This window comes from Sparus aurata, chromosome 11 (assembly GCF_900880675.1).
Source record: "Sparus aurata chromosome 11, fSpaAur1.1, whole genome shotgun sequence".
NCBI classification, from domain to species: Eukaryota; Metazoa; Chordata; class Actinopteri; order Spariformes; family Sparidae; genus Sparus; species Sparus aurata.
Genome location: NC_044197.1, coordinates 32,724,622 through 32,747,852, shown reverse-complemented (window position 1 = coordinate 32,747,852; position 23,231 = coordinate 32,724,622). Strand labels below are relative to the sequence as shown.

At 41.9% G+C, this 23,231-nt stretch overlaps 1 protein-coding gene across 4 annotated transcripts in view; it reads left to right on the top strand.

The window, feature by feature from the left end:
• szt2 (SZT2 subunit of KICSTOR complex) overlaps positions 1 to 23,231 on the top strand; it is a 221,147-nt gene that overhangs the window by 124,326 nt on the left and 73,590 nt on the right. For all 4 annotated transcript variants that reach the window (XM_030433927.1, XM_030433928.1, XM_030433929.1 and 1 more), the window contains exons 49-52: positions 7,212 to 7,296; positions 11,646 to 11,825; positions 12,334 to 12,525; positions 18,234 to 18,433. In XM_030433927.1, coding sequence (XP_030289787.1) covers positions 7,212 to 7,296; positions 11,646 to 11,825; positions 12,334 to 12,525; positions 18,234 to 18,433 — 657 coding nt within the window. The remainder of the gene's footprint in view (positions 1 to 7,211; positions 7,297 to 11,645; positions 11,826 to 12,333; positions 12,526 to 18,233; positions 18,434 to 23,231) is intronic.

The window sequence follows — 23,231 nt, the reverse complement described above, 5'->3', positions numbered from 1 at the left end:
AAGCCGCTCACAGCTGACAGACATACGGACTTGTTCGCAGAGTTCAAAGAGCTGCAGGTTAGCGATAGATAACATAACGTTAAATATCCCCTGGATGGAAGTCAAGCACGGTTTTTGTTGTGACAAGTGAACTATTTTCACCATCAGAGTTGCACGAGGCAGTCAGGGGTATATGGAAGCGAATTTGTACCATAATTCAAATTAAAATGCATTTACAGAAATGCTTTTTCATTTTAGGAATGTAGCTGCATTTTTTGACTCATACATAAAATTAGTAATAAATCATCCAAATTGCATTTTCATTTTCTTCTTCAAGACTGCTCATTTTGTAACTTAATTCAAATGATAAAGAAAAGGACATTTAAGATTTAATTTTCAAAAGATGGCCCAGCAAATAGGTACCAAAATTAAATTTGAAATGTCAAATTTGAAAATTAAAATGCATTAGCAGAAATGCTTTTTCATTTCAAAGTCAGAGCTGCATTTTTTGACTCATAAATAAAATTAGTAATAAATCATCCAAATTGCATTTTCATTTTCTTCTTCAAGACTGCTTATTATGTAACTTAATTCAAATGATAAGGAAAAGGACATTTAAGATATAATTTTCAAAAGATGACCCAGCAAATAGGTACCAAAATTCAATTTGAAATGTCAAATTTGAAAATTAAAATGCATTAGTCGAAATGCTTTCTCATTTCAAAGTCAGAGCTGCATTTTTAACTCATAAATAAAATTAGTAATAAATCATCCAGATTGCATTTTCATTTTCTTCTTCAAAACTGCTCATTTTGTTACACAGAGACAAAGAAAACTGCTTTTTCGTTTTGAAGCCCTCCCCCCGCAAAAAAAGGTCCAAAATTCAATTTGAATTCGCAATCCCAAGCGGCGCAGGAGAGTGACGTCAGCGGCCTCTCTTCTTCTTCAGCCCCCAGTCTGACCGACCGTGTTACGCATCTACGTTAGGGGGCGGCGGTGTGCTTATTCGACACTGGAGCAAGAGAAGGGACAAGAGGAGAGTGTGAAGGCTGTGTTGGTAGCATAGACTGTGGTACATGTTTTCAGAAACAGCGGGGAAATCACCACCATGTCCAGTTCTGTGCTGCGGTCAAGCCAGCCATGGTTCGCGTTTGCTTGGTTAAATCAGCCTCACATTTTTTTTTCCAGTGCGAAATTCTCTAACATTTACGGTGATCGTAATGAAGCCGCTCTGAAGAGCTGCTGGCAGTGACGGTGGGTCAGACTGCAGACTCACAGTCAGACCCATGAAACACACACGGTACTTTACAGTCAGTATTCCCGGTAATAAACTGAAGGTATCAGCTGGACCGCACGTTGACGTCGCCGCCATATTGGCGATGGAGTGAACTTTATAAAGCTTCTTCTACAAAGTGCTATAAGCTAATGTCTCTCTCTCTCCCACACCCACGCACCTGCAGCGGGTCACAAAATCACCGGCCGCTTTATAGCCTGGAGCCCCGACTTTCCGAAACCCCGCTGTTCCGAACATAGACTTCAATTCATCGTAATGGCGGGGTTTCTCTTTTTTTCAAAGACCCCGCTATTCCAAAAAGTCTATTGGGGAAACCCTCCATTCCGAAACCCCCCCACTCTGAACGGACTCAATCAGAAAGGAAACGGAGGCTGCACATTTATCCTTTTTTCCTTTGTGGGTTCAAACGGATCATGTGGCTGATTAACCGCAAAACAAGCCTACTTCATATAAATGACATAACGCTCATTATGCTTCAGCTGGACAAATGGCTATGTTGAATTGAAATTATTTTATCATGCTAAATATCCGAAATTGTATGAAAATTGCTCCAATGCGTTATACCGATCTTCGTGCATATTCAGACACAGCCTGATATGGGTTCTGAGCAAAGGAATGTCTGTTTTCTCCCCCGGTCTGTTGTCAGCAGGAGCGGGGGCTGCGGGCTCGCGCCTGGGTGAAGTGGGCTCAAGCCAGAGTTCAGCCGGGCTCGAGCCGAGCAGGGGAGAGAAAAAATGTGTATTTCTTTTGCTCTGTGGGAGATCTCCCACAACAGAGTGGATGAGAAACCAAGGGGGACAGATCTGCCCAGCAAACATCAGAACGCAGAGTGCAGCCTTTGTCTGTCACCTGGTTCAGCACCCTGGACAGCTGCCTGCGTAACTGGATGTGGGAATTTGATGCATTTGAAGCCGCGACATTTGGTCAGAAACGTCATATATAATAACATTGTTTCGAGTCGTAAACAGTTCTGTAAGTGGAAGAAATAACAATCAATTAGGCTATTAGTGTTAGTCCTTCTACATATAAAGTTGTGTTACAGTCGCACAGCTGGAGACCGCTAACAAAGTTAGAGACAAGAGAGACAATGAATGAAATCCCGCGAAATGATGTGCGGTCAATATGACCGCGTATGGCTGAAATAGGTAAAACAAATCACATTTTCTTTTCCTTTTCTGTAATTTATATAAAAACTATTCTCAATTAAAATACAGACACTTTTAGAAAATGGTTAGAAGTCTGTAATGTTTGCATTTTCTTCACATCGCAGATTGATAACTTAATTGTGATAATGTTCAAAGTTATTATTATTATTATTTCACATAAACACACACACAGCAAGTATAATGGTACTGTGCTAGGTATTCTTTTCGTGGTTCTTGGTGATTCCTATAGAATGATAAGTGTTGTGTTTACAAATGAGCAATACATCCAGATTTCTTGAGATTTGTCTTGTCAATGGGAATATAAATTTAAATGTCAGGCGATGTTTTCTTCATGGAAATAATTTTTCGGGCAAACAATTATAAGAGAGAGAGGGAGCGGACGAGGGATCGTTGTGTGACAGCCGAGGGGAGGGTCAGCAGTTGGATTTTGCACGCACGGTCAGTATTAGTAGGTGTTTGAGGTTTATTACGTTTGCGGACATTATTACATTCAATGTAATAATGTAACAGCCTTTGCGTGCGCACAGTTTGCGTGTGTAGGCCCGTGGTCATGATAATCCGTCTATGGCTATAAGAGATGGATACACAATCAATTTCATGTAGTTTTTATTGAATCAAAAATACATAGGTAGCCTATTGTCTTCTCCTCTGCTTTTTTTTTTTTCAAAGACAAACTGAGCAGCACTGCTCAATCCACTCAATCTGCTCCAGCTCCACCCGCCCGGCGCTCCTCCGAGTGCCGACAGGACTGCCAGCTCTCCGGCGCCCCGGAGCGTGGCTTCCCCGTGCACACCCCCTCCTACTCTGACTTTGTCCGTGTTACAATAAACACTCCATGCATCCAGCTACAGCCTCCTGTCCGCTTCTGGGTTTCACCTTTGCTAAAGACACCTAACATTAACAGATCAAAATAGAGTAAACGGCAGCTATCCGACATCAGATCCACGCTCCTGCCTGCCCCAGCCAGCCCCCACACACCGGCCTGTCGCCTGCGCAGCCGCGCGGGACGGGACAGGAGAGACCCCGGCGCTGCTGCAGAGGAGCCGTGGACTGCGATGACTCTGAGCAGCATGTGAATTACAACATAATCTATTTCTCGCCTTTCCCCCGATGATCTGAATAAGTCGCTAAATTTGTCGCTAGTCGCTTTTTCGAAATAATGTCGCTTAGAGGGTCTGAAAATTCGCTAAGTCTAGCGAGACAGTCGCCATGTTGGCAACACTGAAGAAGAGAGGCCGCTGACGTCACTCTCCTGCGCCGCTTGGGATTGCGAATTCAAATTGAATTTTGGACCTTTTTTTGCGGGGGGAGGGCTTCAAAACGAAAAAGCAGTTTTCTTTGTCTTTGTGTAACAAAATGAGCAGTTTTGAAGAAGAAAATGAAAATGCAATCTGGATGATTTATTACTAATTTTATTTATGAGTCAAAAATGCAGCTCTGACTTTGAAATGAGAAAGCATTTCGGGTCAGTGTATATTTTGGTCATTCAATTTTCCTATCAGAAACGGGTATTAAAAAACTAAAAACTAGTGGTTATTTGATTTTCGTTTTAGAATATAAAACTAAAACTTGAAATACAAGTCGTTTTTCCTTTTTCATGGTCAAAAAGGGATGAGTGAAATTATAAAAATGATTCAATTTTCATTTTCTATGTCATATAACAAATGTAAAATCACTAGAAAACAGAAACGGAAAAAGGCCTGTTTATTCATATTCTGAGACCGGATGTTGTCATTTACAGGACGGTGTTGTGTAGAAGAAACAGTAGGCTTGTAGACTACGGCGGGGCAATCTACCGTAACACATGGACATGGCACTGCGGTCAAGCCAGCCGTCACCCCGATCTCCGTGGTCAAATCAGCTGCACTAAAATTTCGACTGTGCAAGTATTCTCAGCATTATGGTAAACGCGGAGAAGCAGCGTATTAACTTTAGGTTTTCAAAATAAAGGTATTAAGAACAGTAAGCTATAATTCTAACCTACATTTAAAATAAAATATGTTACATTAAAGTGTTTCATGAGCCCATGATGAAGAAAAAAACACTTAATATCAAGTATCTTTACTGCACAAGTGTAGAGACGTGCCAAAATAAAAGTCTCATATTTATGCCTCCAGTTCGCATATTTGGCCATATTTGAGGTGCTGTAAAAACACATTGCTCAATATTTCTGGCTACTGATGGTATATTTGAAATCTACACATCTAAGACTACCACTATACTTGATATCAAGCATTTTTACTGCACGAATGTTGAGATATTCAACAATAAGATTTCCCATTTGTACCTCCAAGTGGCATATTTTCATATATTTGAGCTCCTGTAAAAACACTTTGCTCAATAATTACATGCTATGGATGGTATACTTAACTTCTACACATATAAGACAACAAGCACACTTAATATCAAATTTACTGGACCAATGTGGATAAATTCATCAAAAAAGTCCCATATTTATACCTGCAGATTCCATATTTTCATATATTTGACTGCTGTAAAAACACTTTGCTCAATAGTTCCTGGCTATGGGTGATATATCTGACTTTTACACAAGTGTTCTTACAGTAGCTCAAATATGGTCAAATATGCAATCTCCAGGCATAAATATGGGACTTTTATTTTTGAATTTCTCCTTGATATCAAGTATAGTTGTAGTCTTATATGTGTAGAAGTCAAATATACCATCCATAGCAAAGAATTACTGAGCAAAGTGTTTTTACAGTAGTTTAAATATATGAAAATATGCCACTTGGAGGTACAAATGGGGAATTCTATTGTTGAATTTCTCCACATTGGTGCAGTAAAAAATGCTTGATATCAAGTATAGTTGTAGTCTTATATGTGTAGATGTCAAATATACCATCCATAGCAAGGAAATATTGAGCGAAGTGTTTTTACAGCACCTCAAATATGGTCAAATATGCAAACTGGAGGCATGAACATGGGACTTTTATTTTGGCATTTTTCACACTGGTGCTGTAAAGATAGCTACCTGATATTAAGTGTTTTTTATTCATCATGGGGTCATGAAACACTTTAATGTAACATATTTTATTGAATGTGGGTTTGAATTATAGCTGTCTTTTCTTAATACCTTTATTTTGAAAACCGAAAGTCCGCATTTACCATAATGCTGAGAATACTTGTACACTTGAAATTTAAGTGTGGCTGATTTGACCACGGAGATCGGGGTGATGGCTGGCTTGACCGCAGTTTCATGTCCATGTGTCACGGTAGATTGCTCCACCGTAGCCTACTAGCCTACTGTTTCTTCTACACAACACCGTCCAGTAAATGACAACATCCGGTCTCAGAATATGAATAAACAGACCTTTTTTCCGTTTCTGTTTTCTAGTGATTTTACTTTTTGTTATATGAAATAGAAAATGAAAATTTAATCATTTTTTATGATTTCGCTCATCCCTTTTTGACCATAAAAAAGAAAAACGCCCTGTATTTCAAGTTTAATTTTTATATTCTAAAACGAAAATCAAATAGCCACTAGTTTTTAGTTTTTTAATACCCATTTCTGAAAGGAAAATCGAATGACCAAAAGATACACGGACCATTTCGGCTAATGCATTTTAATTTTCAAATTTGACATTTCAAATTGAATTTTGGTACCTATTTGCTGGTCCATCTTTTGAATATTAAATCTTAAATGTCCTTTTCTTCATCATTTGAATTAAGTTACAAAATGAGCAGTCTTGAAGAAGAAAATGAAAATGCAATTTGGATGATTTATTACTAATTTTATTTATGAGTCAAAAAATGCAGCTACATTCTTAAAATGAAAAAGCATTTCTGTAAATGCATTTTAATTTGAATTATGGTACAAATTTGCTTCCATAGGGGTAAAGCTAACTGTTTAACAGTCCGTTGTGTGTCCCATTTATGATATATGTTGTAATTTATATTATTAGAAAATGGTCTGATTAGCGCACAGACCTCCACCAGGTCTGGGTCATTTGTGTTGTACTTTAGTGCACTAATGTAGTTTGCAGGCTAATAATCCAGGGTTTGAACTTTATCAACAATAAATGCAAATAGCAAATTTCCCCTTTGTGGGACGAATAAAGTATTTTCTTATTTTATGAATTGCCAGACTTACAGTTAATGTCATTTATGTTCATTATTTTTATGTCAAATAAAACTGTGGTTAATGTGCTGTTTTTTTCTACTACAAGCTCTGAACTTTTAATGAAAAATCAGGTTATTTAATAATCTGTGAGAGCAAACAAGACAAATGATCAAAACAAGAAGACACTTGTCTTCTTGGATACAGATACAGAAGCTATAAAGCTCAGCAGCTTTTACAAAAATATATATATATATAACTTTACCTTTGACGATGTTTTAGTTTTCCGCCGTATAGTTTCAGTATCGGTATCGAGATACTTTAGGCGGGTATCGTACCGAAGTCATAATTGTGGTATCGTGACAACACTACGACCCATACACAGACACACTGCAGAGGCCCAGGCGTAGGGTAGTGGCAAATACTTCAAACAGACAACAGACGAACAAACACTTGCGCAACCAAAATAATGTGCCTAGCCTGTAGATTCTTCATTCATATGCAAATATCTGTTAACAGTGATAAATAAAAAAGTAGATGGTCTAACACAGTTAAAAGACTATGATAGAGTCCCAAATCACACTGCAACACTTGCACAGTCTAAAATCAATTTGTCAAGTCTTGAATTGAATAAATGCTTACTTATGTGGTTTCAGCATCTAGGGACTGATTCTCTATCCTATTCTGTCTGCAGCACTACTTTCATTTGAGCAGTGACTTGGCTGATGGTGATATCTACCTCTACAATAAACCTGGAGGCCAGGGCACAGGAGGCAAAGGTAATCACATCCTGGTGCAGTGTTTGCTGCTTTTTTTTCTGTCCGTAACAAATTGCAAACTGGGGCTTCTTATAACCTGAACTTTAAATGGTCCCAGGTTCTTGCTTTCGTTTCTGTTGTATTTTACAAACCAGGACAGTTTTGCATATACATTTGGATATGTCTCATGTAAAAGGCAAAGGTAGAGCAGCATGGACGTGTAAGACAGGAGCTCCTGCATGCCATCATAATGAACTCCGCTAAAACTTGAGATACACCACGACAAACTTTGAAATTGAGAATATCAGCTGTGTGCCAACAAGAGAAAAGAATAAAAAGAACCTGGACACCCAAGGTAAAGAAAAAAATAAATCGATTAACTAGAGCGAGCTAACACCTGAAGAAGGAGGACAGCTGACGAAGGGTTTACCGATCCGCCACTAGGTGGCGCTCTGGTGGCTGTCTAATTTAATATTTGGCACTGTGCCTACACTATGACACTCATGGAAATGAAATTCATAGAGGTGCTATAGAATGGCCCCTGTAACTCACACACCAAAAATGACCAGCAGGTGGCGCTATTTTCAATGCAAAAGCGTTTTTGGCCCATAACTCCCACACAATCCATCCCATCCATCCTGCTGTCCAACGTTCGCTCCCTTGAAAATGAACTGAACAGCACTGGACCACTGAACAGGACACTAGGGGTTGCTGTGTGTATGTTTATACAGAAACATGGCTTAAACGACCGAGTCCCGGACACGGCCATTCAGCTAGATCAGCATCCAGCCCGCCGGCCTCCTGTTTGTAGGGATGGGTACCTTTCACATTTGAACCGATACGGTACCAATACTCGGTACCTGCGAATCGGTACCGGTATATATCGGTACCTGTTTTCGGTACTTTTATGCGGATATGTGTGGTAATTAAAGTTATTTTGTATATTAAAAAAAATAGTCAAAACTTGTGAATTTTGAATATTTGTTGACGTGTCTATCCATGGTTACATTATGCTTGATTTTTGATGGTACTAATAATAACAATCATGGCGACAAAAAATTAACAAAGTCTGCAAATCAAGATAAGAAACTGCAGCAGCAGTGAACCTGCTTTCTTTTTTTCAGCAGAATAGAGATATAATCCATGAAAGAACATTATAACATATGATATTGTACACAGATGAAATATTTAACTGTCATGTATCATCACAGTAACAGCGTTACATATATTAGCATCTATAAAAACTTTTAAAAACATTATAGAAATACATATTGTGGTTTGGTGCGGACCTGTAGACTGAACATATAAGGAGTAGTTCATGTTTATAGTCATCTGAGAACGTCACATTGTTTTTGGTTTGTATCTGTTTCCTGAATATATCCGTACGTGTGTGAATGTGTAAATGAGAGGCATTAACTTATGGCTCTTTGTAGAAGTGAGCTTTATAAAGTTCACTTCAATGACTCGTATTAGTTCACGGGGCTGAGCTGCCTCCTCCAATATAGCGGCGATGTTGACGTACGGTCCAGCGTTCAATGAGGCGTGACGTCTATGTATATATGTGTCTATAGTGCGAGCAACAGCTGGGGAGTTTTAAAACCAGGAAACAGCTGATCACAGCAGTCAGTCCATCACTTCATCCGCGGACATTAAGATGAGCAACTGGACAGCCGCTGAGATCCAGGAGATGCTAGCGTCTCCTGAATCTCTGTAGCTGTCTTCGTTGTCCGCTTCTTGTTGTAGCAGCAAGCTACTACCGGTCGCTACTTTCAAATTAAAAGCCTTTCGCTAAGAACCCAATTCTAAACTCCAATCGGGTGCAATGTAAAGCTCTTATTTTGAGGACAAATTTGTTGTCTTTCTGACAGAGAATGCAACGTACTTTACGCCGCGACTTCCGCTCTTACTGACGCCCGTGAAGGTGCGTTCAGGTACCGAAATTTGGCACCGTTGAATTTTACGTGAACCAATACTCGGTAATACTGACGTGTTTCGGTCGGTACCGGTAAAAGTACAGGGTTCAGTACCCAACCCTACCTGTTTGTCGCCCCCTGAACTGTTATTCCTTCACTAAGTGTTTTGGTTGGGTCAGCACGTGTACACCAGGACTTGTCCATTGCAATGATACACAGACAGCTGGGTCACTCACCGCTGCGAGCGCAACTTTGAACTTTCACTTTCGTTTTCGGAGCAGTTCGCGTATTCATATTTTGCCGGTAGCAAGAGATTGATAATGGCGTGTTTCCAAGTTAGCTGCTATATCAAAGTGGACAGTGAAAATCGGCGACTCAGAGAGATATGAACTTAAAATTTGCATTCTGTCTCCCTCCAATCAGGGCAAGCTCCACATATCTGACAGTGCTGCAGTAACAAATTCTAGCTAATCTTGTCATTTATTTTTAAATACACGAAGTGTGTAACGGACGGGGAGTTTCTCCCGGCAAACACCCTTTCACTCACGGTGCCAAAATTTTTATCATCCTTGTTAAAACTCAATACCATTTAATCACAGAACCAATGACGTGAATTAACCCACAATCATCTTACATATCATCTTATTCACAAACACATTCATGAACCATAATTACACCAACAGAATACCCAAGAGTCATTGCGCCACGGTCCACAAGGGGCGTTACAATATAAGCTGTGATGAAGATTTCCAATTTGAAACGGCATTATGAGACGAAGCATAGGAATTTGGAAGAGACATTTCCTCAAAACTCAGAGATAAGCACAACACCAATAAATGCACTGAAATCGTCATATCAAGCTGCAAGCAGGATTCTTGTCACATCTTTGTCACGATGAAATAAAATAATGCATGACAGAAGTGATGGACCCAATGTTTGAAGGCAAACAAAAAGAGGAAATATTCAACTATGTATTTTAATTTATGTTAAAATGGAAATAACATTTTATTTTACTTTGTATTTTGTTGTTTAGAATAAAAAGGACATTTTGTTTTGAATATTACAGTATTATTGCATGTGGCCTGACCGACCTCAATACATGGACCTTTGAGTCATTGAAAAAAATCTTTGTGGCCCTTTAAGATTTGTATTTGAGTACCCCTGAGCTAGATGGACTAGCCTCGCATCGAGCTGACAGACACCCAACACTGTGTGGCAAGACCCGAGGTGGAGGACTGTTTATTTACATCAACACAAACTGGTTCAACAACTCTGTCCAAGTCTCTAAGTCCTGTTCATCGGACAGGACAACAACACTGGCCTGTGACAGTGATGCCTCCCTGCTTGATGCGCTGAACGTGTTCTACAACCGGTTTAAAGCAGAAAACGATGTGGTCTCAAGGAAGAACAAACGCTGCATCCATAAGGCAACCAGCATTGTGGAAGTATCCACCAACCCCTCACATAAACTTTTCTCTCCCCTTCCATCTGACAGAAGGTACTGTAGCATATGGTCCGTCACTACCAGACTACAAAACAGCTTCTTCCCCCAGGCCATACGACTCCTAGACGCTCAGGGACTGATCTGATCACCTCTGTCACCCTGTTGTATGCTGTCCTGCTCCACTGTTTTTGTATCTGTCCCACTTTACAAGTATTTTTGCAGTATACTTAGCAATTACATGTAGCATTTTGGTAATGTTGTTGTTGTTGTTGTTCTATGTTTTTTTTGTTTGTTTACGCTGAAGCTTCTTGGGAAATGTTGTTTCATTGCATGAATGTATGCATAATGATGTGGTCTTTTTGTTTATATTAACCCACATTTTGGTGTAATATGTTTGATAATGATTAAAGTAGTATCAGAAGTTGATGCATTTAATTCATGGCCTCAAGAGGCATGTTTTCTTTGAAATGGTAAAGCTGATTTGTATTTCTGACATGCGTACCTCTTGTCCCGACATCCACCCCCCTCCATGCTGCTCCTTACTCATTGTGTACAATAATAGCCAATGTCAAAGCTCAGACACAGTGTTATAAGGCAGCTGTGCTTTCTGGTGACACTTGTGCAAAGCTGTAATGTGTTGAGGAACAGTAGCATCAAAGCATCACAAGTAGCTATTAAGACTCATTTTTCTGGGGCGCGTAGGTAGTCGAGTGGTTATAGCGCATGCCACATAACGCAGTGGGAAAAAAAAAAACTCCTTTTTTCTGTTTTACTGTGCTCACTTTAAACTGTCATACTTTGGAAATCCATTTTGTTTTAAATGCCATAGTATCTCTCATCTCATCCTTTTGTTTTTTCAAAGTTTAGAAATAAATATGTGCCTCATAAGCTATATAAAAATTGTGTCTATCTCGTGTGAGGTGGCACAAATTGAAAACCAAATTAGCTGGCTAGACAAAGTTGTAAATGTCTGTACAATTTATTCATGTTAATGTATTCCCCTGCTTTTTCAGGTATTGCCTGCATTGCCCTCTCATTTGTGGACAGCCAGGGTAATCCCCTTCAGGTTCCAGCTCAGGATGGCACCAGACTGCAGAGATCAGATATCCGCAACATCCCCCTTCATCAAAACCATTTTAATGAGCTTACCACTGTTGGTAAAGTGTCCCCCACCAACTTGCACTCAGGCACAGGTAAACACAACACTGAGCATAATTTGTCCTGCATTATAATATAATTGATGGTGGTCATGAGGGGCTTAGGTGAGGATAAGGTTAAGGGTTAGTGTAGATGAAGAGTCTCAGTTAGGAAGTGGCAAAAAGCTCAAGAAAAGCAAGATAAAGGGAAAATTAAATCTAACCCAAAACCCTCTCTCCAATAATTAAGTGTAGTCTTTGTCTTCCATCACTGTGAACATTTATTTTCATTGACCTGTCACATATTCACAAATAATGATAAAGGAAGACAGGGAAAGATATGTGAAGTCAACTTAAGTTAATCCATGCAAGGAAATGAAAGTGTCATAGCAGCAGAAAGGGTGTTTATTTCTCTGTTATCTGTCTCAATTTTAAAACTTACAATGTGCTGAGTTGATCGGATTTTCCTCTTCAATGTTTAGATTGTTTTAATATCTGGAAGCTCTAGGTCAAAGACGGTGTTAAACCATACCAGTCACAGTAATGTCTGCTTATCTTCTTACAGAGCCACAGCTCTATGTGCATTTTGACATCTGGGAACAAGGCAACGTCAGCCCCTTACAGCTGAGTGATAAACTGCAGGGCGCACTGCGCCATGCACTCTGTGATGTTGTCATGGAGCTAAGAGTCTTGCCCAATCCTCTTTGTGTGGGGTTGCTCTGCCCAGCAACTAAAGCTCAGAGAGAGGAGGTTAAAGGTGAGTTCATCGATTAATTAATGGCATAAGCTTAATGAAGATGATTTTAATTAGAATATTGTACATTATATTAAGTCTTCCCCACCTTGGGTCCCATTATGGTGAAAGTATCTTTGAACTAATCTTTTCATAATTTATCTAGAAGTAAATGATCAGTCAAAAAAAAATAAGTTTTCTTTTTGTTTAAAATTTTTTATTTGACTTTAAAGCTGTCCTGTTGAGTTTTTTTTTTTTTTTTTTTTCTTACCTTTAAAAGCTTTGTGGAACACTAGAGTTTCTGTTTATAACGTGCAAGTCCATGAAGATGCACATTCAAGTGCATACATAGTTTCACACCATTACACTAATCAACAAGTGAAGGTAACATTCCAAGATAATCAGCAGCACTCCAATAAATGCACAGAAGAAGATTGCTAGCTGCTAAACAATGAGGGATTAAAATACTAGGGCCCAAGCATGTCTCGACTGCGAACCCAAAGCTCGCCAAACTTGCAATATAGGTCACTCCTGCTGAAATATGTTATAATCTATTGTCATTTTGGATTTCCACCACTAGGTGGTGCTATAATCGAGGAAAGTGCATTTTGCCTTATAACTCCTGTATACTTTTTCACACATTCAAAAGCCTTATATCCACGTGTTCCCTGAAGTGTGTTGAGTCTTGTGATATAGGCCACCCCCATTTCCGCCTACCGGTTTTTTGGCGCAAATTCGCTAAATGTTGCTAACCTACTTTTTCGAACTCCTGCGAGGCAATTTCACCCATTTGCACAAACTCTGCACGCAGCATCTTTGGACTCTCCTGACAAAAAGTTATTCAAAGAATTTTTTTGTGATAAAGGCAGTACATTTATTAACAAATACAAAACATGATGATAGACATAAGAATGAGAAGATGAGAACAAAGAGAAACCACAATAGTAAACAATTAAAAAGAAAAACAAAACCAAACAAAAACAAAAAAACAACATACACATAAAATAATCCCACCACCCCAGTCTTTTCTGCTGTTCAGGTGTCAAAAACTGAGCTAAATCATTCAGGAGTAAAGTAGTCATTGACACCGGAATTGTCAAAGAAAATATGTGTTAAAAAATATGATAATTGAGAAGATGGACGGTTCCACAAACTAGTGACAGGTGTCATGTTCATAGAACATGTGAAGAAATGTACCAGGAGCCCCGAGGGAACACAGGGTGCACCGGAAGTCATCCACTAGACCCATTAAGGGTCAGTCTTTGTAGGGTCAGGTAAGTTCTATATGCATAATTCAGGTGGATTTGTTGATAAGAATGAGGAAAGCAAGTTTTTCCTGCATCGTCTCTGCAGCTCACCCACTGGTAAGAGGCGCTCCTACAGGCTGTTCAATTTCAGCTCCTTTCGTTACGAAAAGAAAGGAGTCATTTTTATAGGCAGGCCTCCTCTGTGTGATGATAGACAGAGACAAGAGACAGCAGTGTTTCGCAATGTCGTCGCTCAGAGCTTGACATGTAAATTGCTCTGTTGTTGGTTGTATAAATCAACGTAAGTGCCTATATTCTGTCCCAGCTACAGAACAACAGAAGAGACAGTGGTTGCATTTCATTTTTAATGACAACGTGCTGGCTGCGGTTCGTGTTAGCTTGTGTGTGTGCGCTAACCACTTCACATAGAACTGCTTCAGTGACGAGGGTCAGTACAAAGCTGGCTTTGCCTCGACACTGACCCTCGTAAAAGCAACTGCACTCGAGGCACAGTTAGGGTTGCCATGTTTTGATAGTATTTACAGTTGCCTACCAGTATGGTGAAGTTGGTTCTGAACTCTGCAGCTTGGATCATCACCAGAACCCCCTCCATTCACCACATTACCCATTATGCAGCAACTCCACTGGCTCCCAGTCAAACCAGAGTCCTGCACGGGTCTTATTTTGTAAATCCACACCCGCCCGTACCCATCGTACTTAAGACCGCATCCGACCCGTTTCCCGACAGTAGCACAAATTACATTCCGCACCCGAGCTGACCCGCTATAAATTGATACCGACGCCCAACCTGGACCCGAAGCAAAATTAGACGCAATTTTTAAAAATGAAAGTAAGCCAGCGTGGGGAATGGGAGTTCTGGGAGGGTGCAAGCACGCATGAATGACCTCATATGAAATATACATGCTTATCATTTTGAAATGCGGGCATATTTTTGTGCCGCTAATGAATTTTTTAATTAAAAAAAAAAATATATATATTTATTTTTTTTTGCACGTGGCGCCATGAAAATGACAATCGCAAAACCCGACCCACGCTTTCTAGGCGTCCGACCTGATCCGCACCCGTGTCGACACAGGACATTATTTTTCACCCGTTTCATCCAAATTGTGCGGGTCACCCATCAGGTACCCGCGGGTACCCGAACCTGTGCAGGACTCTGAGTCAAACTCCGTATAGACTTCAAAACCTTCCTGTTTACATTCAACGCCCTCCATAACCTTTCCCCTCCTTATCTGTCCGAACTCCTCCACATTGCCACCCCTTGCCACCCCTAGTTTTCGCTAGCTGTTAGCCATTAGCTACATGGTAGTGACTGTAACAACACATAGAACAATCTAACATTTTTCAGACACACTAACCATTCTAAAACGTCCTGCTGCAGCCACAGAGACTATATTTCTTCAGGAGCCTCCTTCTGGGTTTGATTCTGGGTCAAACTGGCATGGTTGAACGACAGCATCTCAGCGAGTCATATCAACACATCCACCAGCGTGAACGGCAGTAGAGCTCACTTGAGCGACTTTTAGACAGCTGAAATTCAGGTCCACGGATGGGTTTCGGCCAATGCATTTCGAATACAGTGTTGATTGACCTCTGACAGCTGTGTGAAATTGATGAAAAACACTATAAAATGGGACCTCAATGGCTGGGATATCTGCAAATTGTTCATTAACACAAATGTACATAGCAAGCAAGTGGCTAGGTCTAGAACCATGGAAATAATAGTGTACCGAGTGCTGTCTGAATATAGAATTAGTTTCTTTTTTAACTACTTTCACCTGCAAGTCTAATTGTTCATTGTAATTAGACTGAAGTGAAGCATTCAGGTTAGCATATTAATCTTCCAGTTTTTCAAGAGAGGAGAGCTTTTTAAATGAAGCAGACAGAAAGATGGTTTTATGGTCAGATAAAGCTGTGGGTAACATGGACACATCAAAGCTATCAAAAAGATGGGGGGAGGCAGACAAGTAGTTGATTCTAGAGAAGGTTTTATGTCTTGAAGAAAAGAAGGAAAAATGTCTCAGAGAGGGGTTGACTATGCACCACAAATCAACAAGACCAGTATTGCGAGCCCAAGACTGCAGAGCAGTTGAGGCCTGTCTCTGGTCCGGTGTTTCTGAAGCACCTGATCTGTCTATGGCTGGATTCCAGACTGCATTGAAGTCTGACCCCACTATAAATATGTAGTCTGCAAGCTGTAGCATAATGTCAGTGAGCACACTATAGAAATCTGCATCAAACTGGTTTGGCGGGTAAATTGACATCAAGGCAATTTTCCTGTTAGAACATTCAATTTTGGCAATGGTTTTCCTCCGCGATGAGTCCGCACATACGTCCAGAACTTTAATATTTAGACAACTTTTAGCCACTATGGCCACACCTAGTACCTTGGTACTAGCAGAGGAGGATGCTATCACATGATAGAATTTGTCTGCGAGTCTCCTTATATCAGCCTTCAGAAGGTGAGTTTCACTTAGTTTATCCACCTTTTTTCTCCTCAATAAGCCAAGGACACTAGTGCGATTATGTGGACCATTAAGGCTGCCTGTGTTCCAAACCAGTGTGTTTTAATTCGTCATAAATGTATGTATCTGGTTTGTAATAACCCGAATAAGCAGCAATAAGGTTCTGAAGGAGCCCATCCCACCCACCCGCCTGCCAAAAACCCAAAGGAAAAAAAAACAAACAAGAGAAAACCAAATTACACACAGTCAACAACATCAACATTACACCCCCAACCCCCTCCCTTCCCCAATGAACAAAATAGTCCTCAACCAGGAGAAAAACCTAGGGCTATACAGAACCTTAGCCCAACAACATCCCAAATGTTCAACCAAATAAGCACACAATCAACTCAAATCAGCAACTCGGTGCCAATTACTGCAGAGACACACACGAAGAGAAAAAAAAAAAAGATTGTTGTGTTTTCCAGCTTTATGGTAAACATAAATCTATATAAAAATAATCCTGACGCTATAAAAATCGTCGCCATTTATGAACTTATGAATTTATTTATGAACTGCATCGCATTTAACAAACATAACACTACGCTGGATGATTGTAAAGTGACAACATTAGATCAAATAAAACATAATCGCCTGAAGTGCACGAGTAAGGCAAAAACTTTACTGCACCAGCCACCATCCTCCAGCCCCAGAAGGTCAACCTGAGAGCGAGACTGCCGGAGAGTGCTCAACCACCGGCTCGTCTTCAGTAGCATCACTGGGGCAGTCCCTGTGATGTGTGTAATTTTTGATAAAATAATTGGAAAGCATTATTTATTTTCATAGCACCAGCTACAATTTCCCCTTTCTCATTCTGTATTGCCGAGATCAAAGTTTAAGCATGCTGTTGTTTCACCCTTTGAGCCAATAATTTCCTTGACCGTTTACCCTGTTCATAATATTTTGCCTACACCTAAACGATGAAAATTCTGCTTTGCTCTGCATGATAGTATTAAATTCAGATTTTGCCTTACTTAGATAAGCCAATGAACTCTGGTCTCCTCTATCTGCACATTCCCTCTCTAGGTCTTTTATTTCTGTTTCTAGTTTGGAAAGTTGTTCAGATGCCTATTTTTTTTTGAAATTATGAATATTGTCCTGCCCCTTAAAGGGATATTCTGGTGTAAGTTTAATCCGTGGTCTAAATCACTGTGAAACTGTGTCAGACTCCCTCTTGAGAGATCAAGTTAGCAGACCGCTGATTTACGGCTAATTTAGTTTTGTCAACCTCAGAAATGACCGCACGACAACAATACATTGCAGTGAATGGATCCAACTATAAACTGCCACCGTTTCTGTGCCTCGTAGATTGAACACCACATCCTTCCAATTCACTCAGTATCATCCTCAGACCTTGAACATGAAAAGTTATCAAAAGCTTTTGCCTAAGTCAAACATGGTTGGTGTCACGGTGCGGTCCATTAAATTGGTCTTGTTCCCTTGAGGTGCAGACACGGTCGTGTGACATATCTTGCACAATATCTTCGTTTGTTCTGAGTCAGACTCTCAAAACTGAAGTGTTTCAACACCACAGATTTCGCTTTACCTTTCTTCCTGACCAAAGGCTGCCTTTCTGCCATCTTCTTCTACACGTTTTTTCAAAACACACACTGGCAATACGCACCGACGTCGCTGAAAGTGTACATTTTCGGGTGGGGGTGGAGCGGAGTGCACAGGTGGATTTGGAAGGGTTCGCTGCATTTACCACACAAGACACGACGTGCGGCAGAATGATTGTTTTATTACGATTATTCTTGTTTATATGATCGAGGGAAGCCAAAATTGAAATTGAAATCCAAATTGAAATTCAATTAATCTCCCAGCCCCACCTGCCTTGTTGGGCAGTGGAACTCTAGCTCAAACTGACTTAAAAAGACTCAGAGAGACACATCACACACATCACTCCACTTAGATGTAAATGCATGTTCTTGTTTTTGGTTCTTGCTTTCTGTCTCTTCAGGACTGTGGATTCCTTTGCCTGAGGTGAAAGAATTGAAGGACTGCCCCAGGCAGCGCAGTGGCTCGCGGGTCTTTAAAACCAGCCCTTCGCCCATTAGCTTAACCCAAGCTGTTGGGAACACCCCAATGACAGGGACCAGTACACCAGAGTCCACAACACCCACCAGCAAGAGCACCCGCCGGAGCTTCTGGGACATACTGGTCAGTTCCTCCAAAGGTTGGAAGTCTTTTGTTATGGAACTCTGCCTTGTGTTGCCAAAACACTGGCTACATACTGATAGTAATACTCCTGGACAATTGTAACAGGGTTGTGGGTTAATCAAGAATTATTGTGTCATTTATTTGAATGAAAAAATATAGCCTATTTAAATATAACCTGATCAATTTTTGCGGCCAGTGCTGGTGCAAATGTTAGAAAGAAGAGAATGTATTTTAACATCAATATATCTGCCAGTATTCTTTATATAAGCTACTGTCTAGTCAACTATCAACTACTGTCAACTATCAAGAATTACTTCATGAAATGCTTAAAAGAACAACAACTTTGAATGATTGTTTGCCAAACTTGTTTCTATGTAGCCTAATTTAAGATTTTATTTAAACATTGGATGGACATCATGAGTTGAATGTATTTATTTATTGGGCAAAAATCCTCGTATTAATGTTTTACAAAATAATTTTTTGGTGTTCGACCCTATTTAAAGTCACAAAATCCAACTCACAATACTTACATAGGAATGAACAGCAGGATCAAACAAATCGAAAAACTACACACACTAATATGAAAGAGGCGATTTTGGAGGCTAATTTGGCAGCCATCTTGGATTTTCAAATGTCCAATTGGACAAATTTGATCAGAAGCCTTTGGAGAACAAATACACCAAATTTCATGCTTGTATCATAATTTGCACAATTCCACTCAAATTCTGCTTTTATCCGCTCCACTATTACCATGGCAGCGGTGCAAAAGAACTCCACACCTGTTTAAATCATTGGCTGTGTCACTTGTAGCACCTAGGGATTTAATAGGCTATATAAATGAGCCAGGGAGCCAGCACAAATAGGATTTGTCTGTTAAGTGATTTTCTGTCACTCATAGCTCACTCTATTATCAAGGGATACTGCCGTGGCACATCCACACGTGCCGTAGCAAGGAGATTTAATGTGTCTCCCAGCACAATGTCCAGAACATGGAGGAGATTTCAGGAGACAGGCAGTTACTCTAGAAGAGCTGGACTGGGCCGTAGAAGGTCCTCAGCCCATCAGCAGGACCGATATCTGCTCCTTTGTGCAAGGAGGAACAGGTTGAGCACTGCCCGTGCCCTACAGAATGACCTCCAGCAGGCCACTGGTGTGAATGTCTCTGCCCAAACAATCAGAAACAGACTTCATGAGGGTTGCCTGAGGTCGGACGTCCTGTAGTGGGCCCTGCGCTCACCGCCCAGCACCGTGGAGCTCGATTGGCATTTGCTAGAGAACACTAGAATTGGCAAGTCCGCCACTGGTGCCCTGTACTTTTCACAGATGAGAGCAGGTTCTCCCTGAGCACCTGCGATGGACATGAAAGAGTCTGGAGAAGACAAGGAGAACACTATGCTGTCTGCAACATCGTTCAGCATGACAGGTTTGGTGGTGGGTCAGTGATGGTCCAGGGAGGCATATCCATGGAGGGACACACAGACCTCTACTGGCTAGAAAATGGCAGTCTGACTGCCATTAGGTATCAGGATGAAATCCTTGAACCCATTGTCAGACCCTATACTGGTGCAGTAGGTCCTGGGTTCTTCCTGATGCACGACAGTGCCCGGCCTCATGTGGCAAAAGTATGCAGGCAGAACCTGGAGGATATAGGAATTGATACAATTGAATGGCCCTCACGATCACCTGACTTAAACCCGAACACCTCTGGGACATTATGTTTCGGTCCATCAGGCGCCGCCAGGTCACTCCTCAGACTTTACTGGAGCTCAGGGATGCACTTACACAGATCTGGGAGGACATCTCACAAGACACCATCAGTCGTCTAATTAGGAGCATGCATACAAGCACGTGGGGGCCACACAAGATATTGAGAGGCATTTTGAGTTGCAGAAATTACATTTTGACAAAATGGACTAGTCTACCACATCACCACACCAATTAAGCCCTCTGTAGGCTGAAAACTTTTATTTCCATTAAAGGATGTGGCATCCTTTCGTTCCGAAGACATTGCCCTGTCCATATCTGATATAGATATAGATATAGAGTAGAATATAATATAATAGAATAGAATAGAATAGAATAGAATAGAATAGTCTTTATTGTCATTGTACAGGAGAGTACAATGAAATTAAGGGTGCTCCCGCAGCAACAAATAAAAAAAAAGCAACACATAGAACAAATAGTAATGTAAATATAAATGAATTATATATATATAGCCCTTTAAGGTGATAAAGGGAGGTAGGAGGAGGTAGATTGGGTTTGTTTTTGTCGGGGGGGGGGGGTTTGTGAGTGTATCCGTTCATATTTGTAGTTGGTATGGCCCAGGGGAAGAAGCTGTCTGTCAGCCTGCTGGTGTGGGATCTGGTTGACCTGTAGCGTCTCCCAGAGAGCAACAGATCAAACAGGGGGTAGGCAGGGTGTGAGGGGTCTCCTGTGATGGCCTTGGTTCTCCTGAGACAGCAGGATGTGGTGATGTGTTCCAGGCTGGTCAGAGGGCAGCTGATGATCTTTTGGGCAGTGTTTATGACCCTCTGCACCGCCTTCCTGTCCTCGGCTGTTGAGCCTGCGTACCACACACCCAGACAGTACATCAGTATGCTCTCCACAGAGGAGTGATAGAAGGCCAGCAGCAGCTTTGTGTCCAGTTTGTTTTTCCTGAGGACACGCAGGAAGTGTAGTCGCTGCTGAGCCTTCTTAACCAGGGCCCTGATGTTGTAGGTCCAGGAGTGGTCTGCAGAGATGTAGGTGCCCAGAAACCTGAAGGTGGTGACAGTCTCCACCTGTTCTCCATTTTTGAGGAGGGGGGTGTGGTCATGTCTGTTCTTCCTGAAGTCCATGATGAGTTATTTTGTCTTTTGGATATTCAGGGTCAGGTTGTTGTCTGAGCACCATAGTGACAGTTCCTCCACCTCTGCCCTGTACGCTGTCTCGTCCTCGCCTCGGATGAGTCCAACCACTGTGGTGTCAACAGCATATTTAATAATGCGGTTGGTTGGGTGAGTTGGAGAGCAGTCGTAGGTGTACAGGGCGTACAGAAGAGGGCTCAGAACGCAGCCTTGAGGGGAACCAGTGCTGAGTGTGAGTGCAGTGGAGTGGTGGGGGCCGAGTCTCACAGACTGTGGGCGACTTGACAGGAAGTTTCTAATCCAATTGCAGGTGGGGAGGGGGATCTGTAGTTCCAGCAGTTTGGTGATGAGAATGTCTGGAATTATGGTGTTAAATGCTGAGCTGTAGTCCACGAAGAGCATCCTCACATAGCTCTTCTTGTTCTCCAGGTGGCTCAGCGCTGTATGGAGTGTGAGGGCGATGGCGTCCTCTGTAGAACGGTTTGCCCTGTAGGCAAACTGGTGGGGGTCGAGGGAGGGAGGGAGACAGTCTCTGATGTGCTGGGAAACTGATCGCTCCAAGCACTTCATGATTACAGACGTCAGAGCGATAGGTCTGTAATCATTCAGGCTGTCTATGGCAGGTTTTTTGGGGATGGGGACGATGATAGAGGCCTTCAGACATGTGGGGACGGTGGCATGTGTCAGGGAGAGGTTGAAGATTTTGGTGAGGATCCCTGCCAGTTGGTCTGCACATGCTTTAATCACCGCCCCTGGGATACCGTCAGGACCAGCAGCTTTCCTGGGGTTCACTGCTCTTAAGTTTTTTCTCACCTCGTGCTCCTGGAGAGAGAGAGGTGGGGTGCTGGAACCAGGGGGAGGCAGTGACTGCAGGTGTGTGGTGGTGGTCTCAAACCGGGCAAAGAAGCTGTTTAGCTCCTCTGCCAGTGTGCTGCTGCTGTTGGAGGATGTGGGAGGGGGGTTGCCTTTGTTGTTGGTTAGGGCCTGGATGCCCCTCCACATCTGACGCGGGTTATTGTCCATCAGGTATCCTTCTATTTTGTTCTTGTAGGAGACCTTGGCCTGTTTGATGCCCCTCCTCAGGTCAGCTCTGGTAGTGCTGTAGAGAGCTCTGTCTCCCGTCCTGAAGGCCGAGTTACGAGCTCTGATCAGGGTCTGGACTTCCTTTGTCATCCAGGGCTTTCTGTTTGGAAAGATCCGGATGCGTCTATCCTCGGTGACGTTATCTACACAGCACCTGATGTAGAAGAGGACAGACTCGGTGTGTGTGTCCAGGTCCTGATCTTCCAAAATGCTCCAGTCTGTGCAGGCAAAGCAGTCCTGCAGCTGGTTGAGAGCATTTTCAGGCCAGGCTTTGATGGTCTGGATTGCTGGTTTTGTTTGCCTTCTGAGGGGGTGTAGGCAGGGAAGAGGAGCAGAGAGAGTCAATCAGAGGGTGGTCTGATTGTCCGAGGTGGGGGAGGGGGGTTGCTCTGTGGTCATGCTTGATGTTAGAATAAACATGATCAAGTGTGTTTTCTGCCCTGGTTGCACACTTGACGTGCTGGTGAAATTTTGGGAGAACAGTCTTGAGGCATGCTTTGTTAGAGTCCCCAGCAATGATGTGCACGCCATGCGGATGAGCCCTTATGGCATTATATTTGTGTCAAAAGTCGCGCGAGCGAAAACACATCTGCACGCGCGCAGATCTCTCTCTCGCATAAACTATTCCGTGTCACACGTGCAGATTTCAACTGCCGCGCGCACTAGTTTGATCTTCGCGCACATAGTATCACATCAGTAACAGAGTGAAGCAGAGGCAGGTGCGCGCGAGTAAAAAGCAACAACCACACGCACAACAAGGCTGTGCAGCTGCTTTGTGCGCGCTCTCTCTCTCCTCTGTGATCGCTCGCGGTGAAGTTCTGCTCGCTCGATGCAGACTTTTGACATTTTGGGTGCGGAGACCAAGGCTG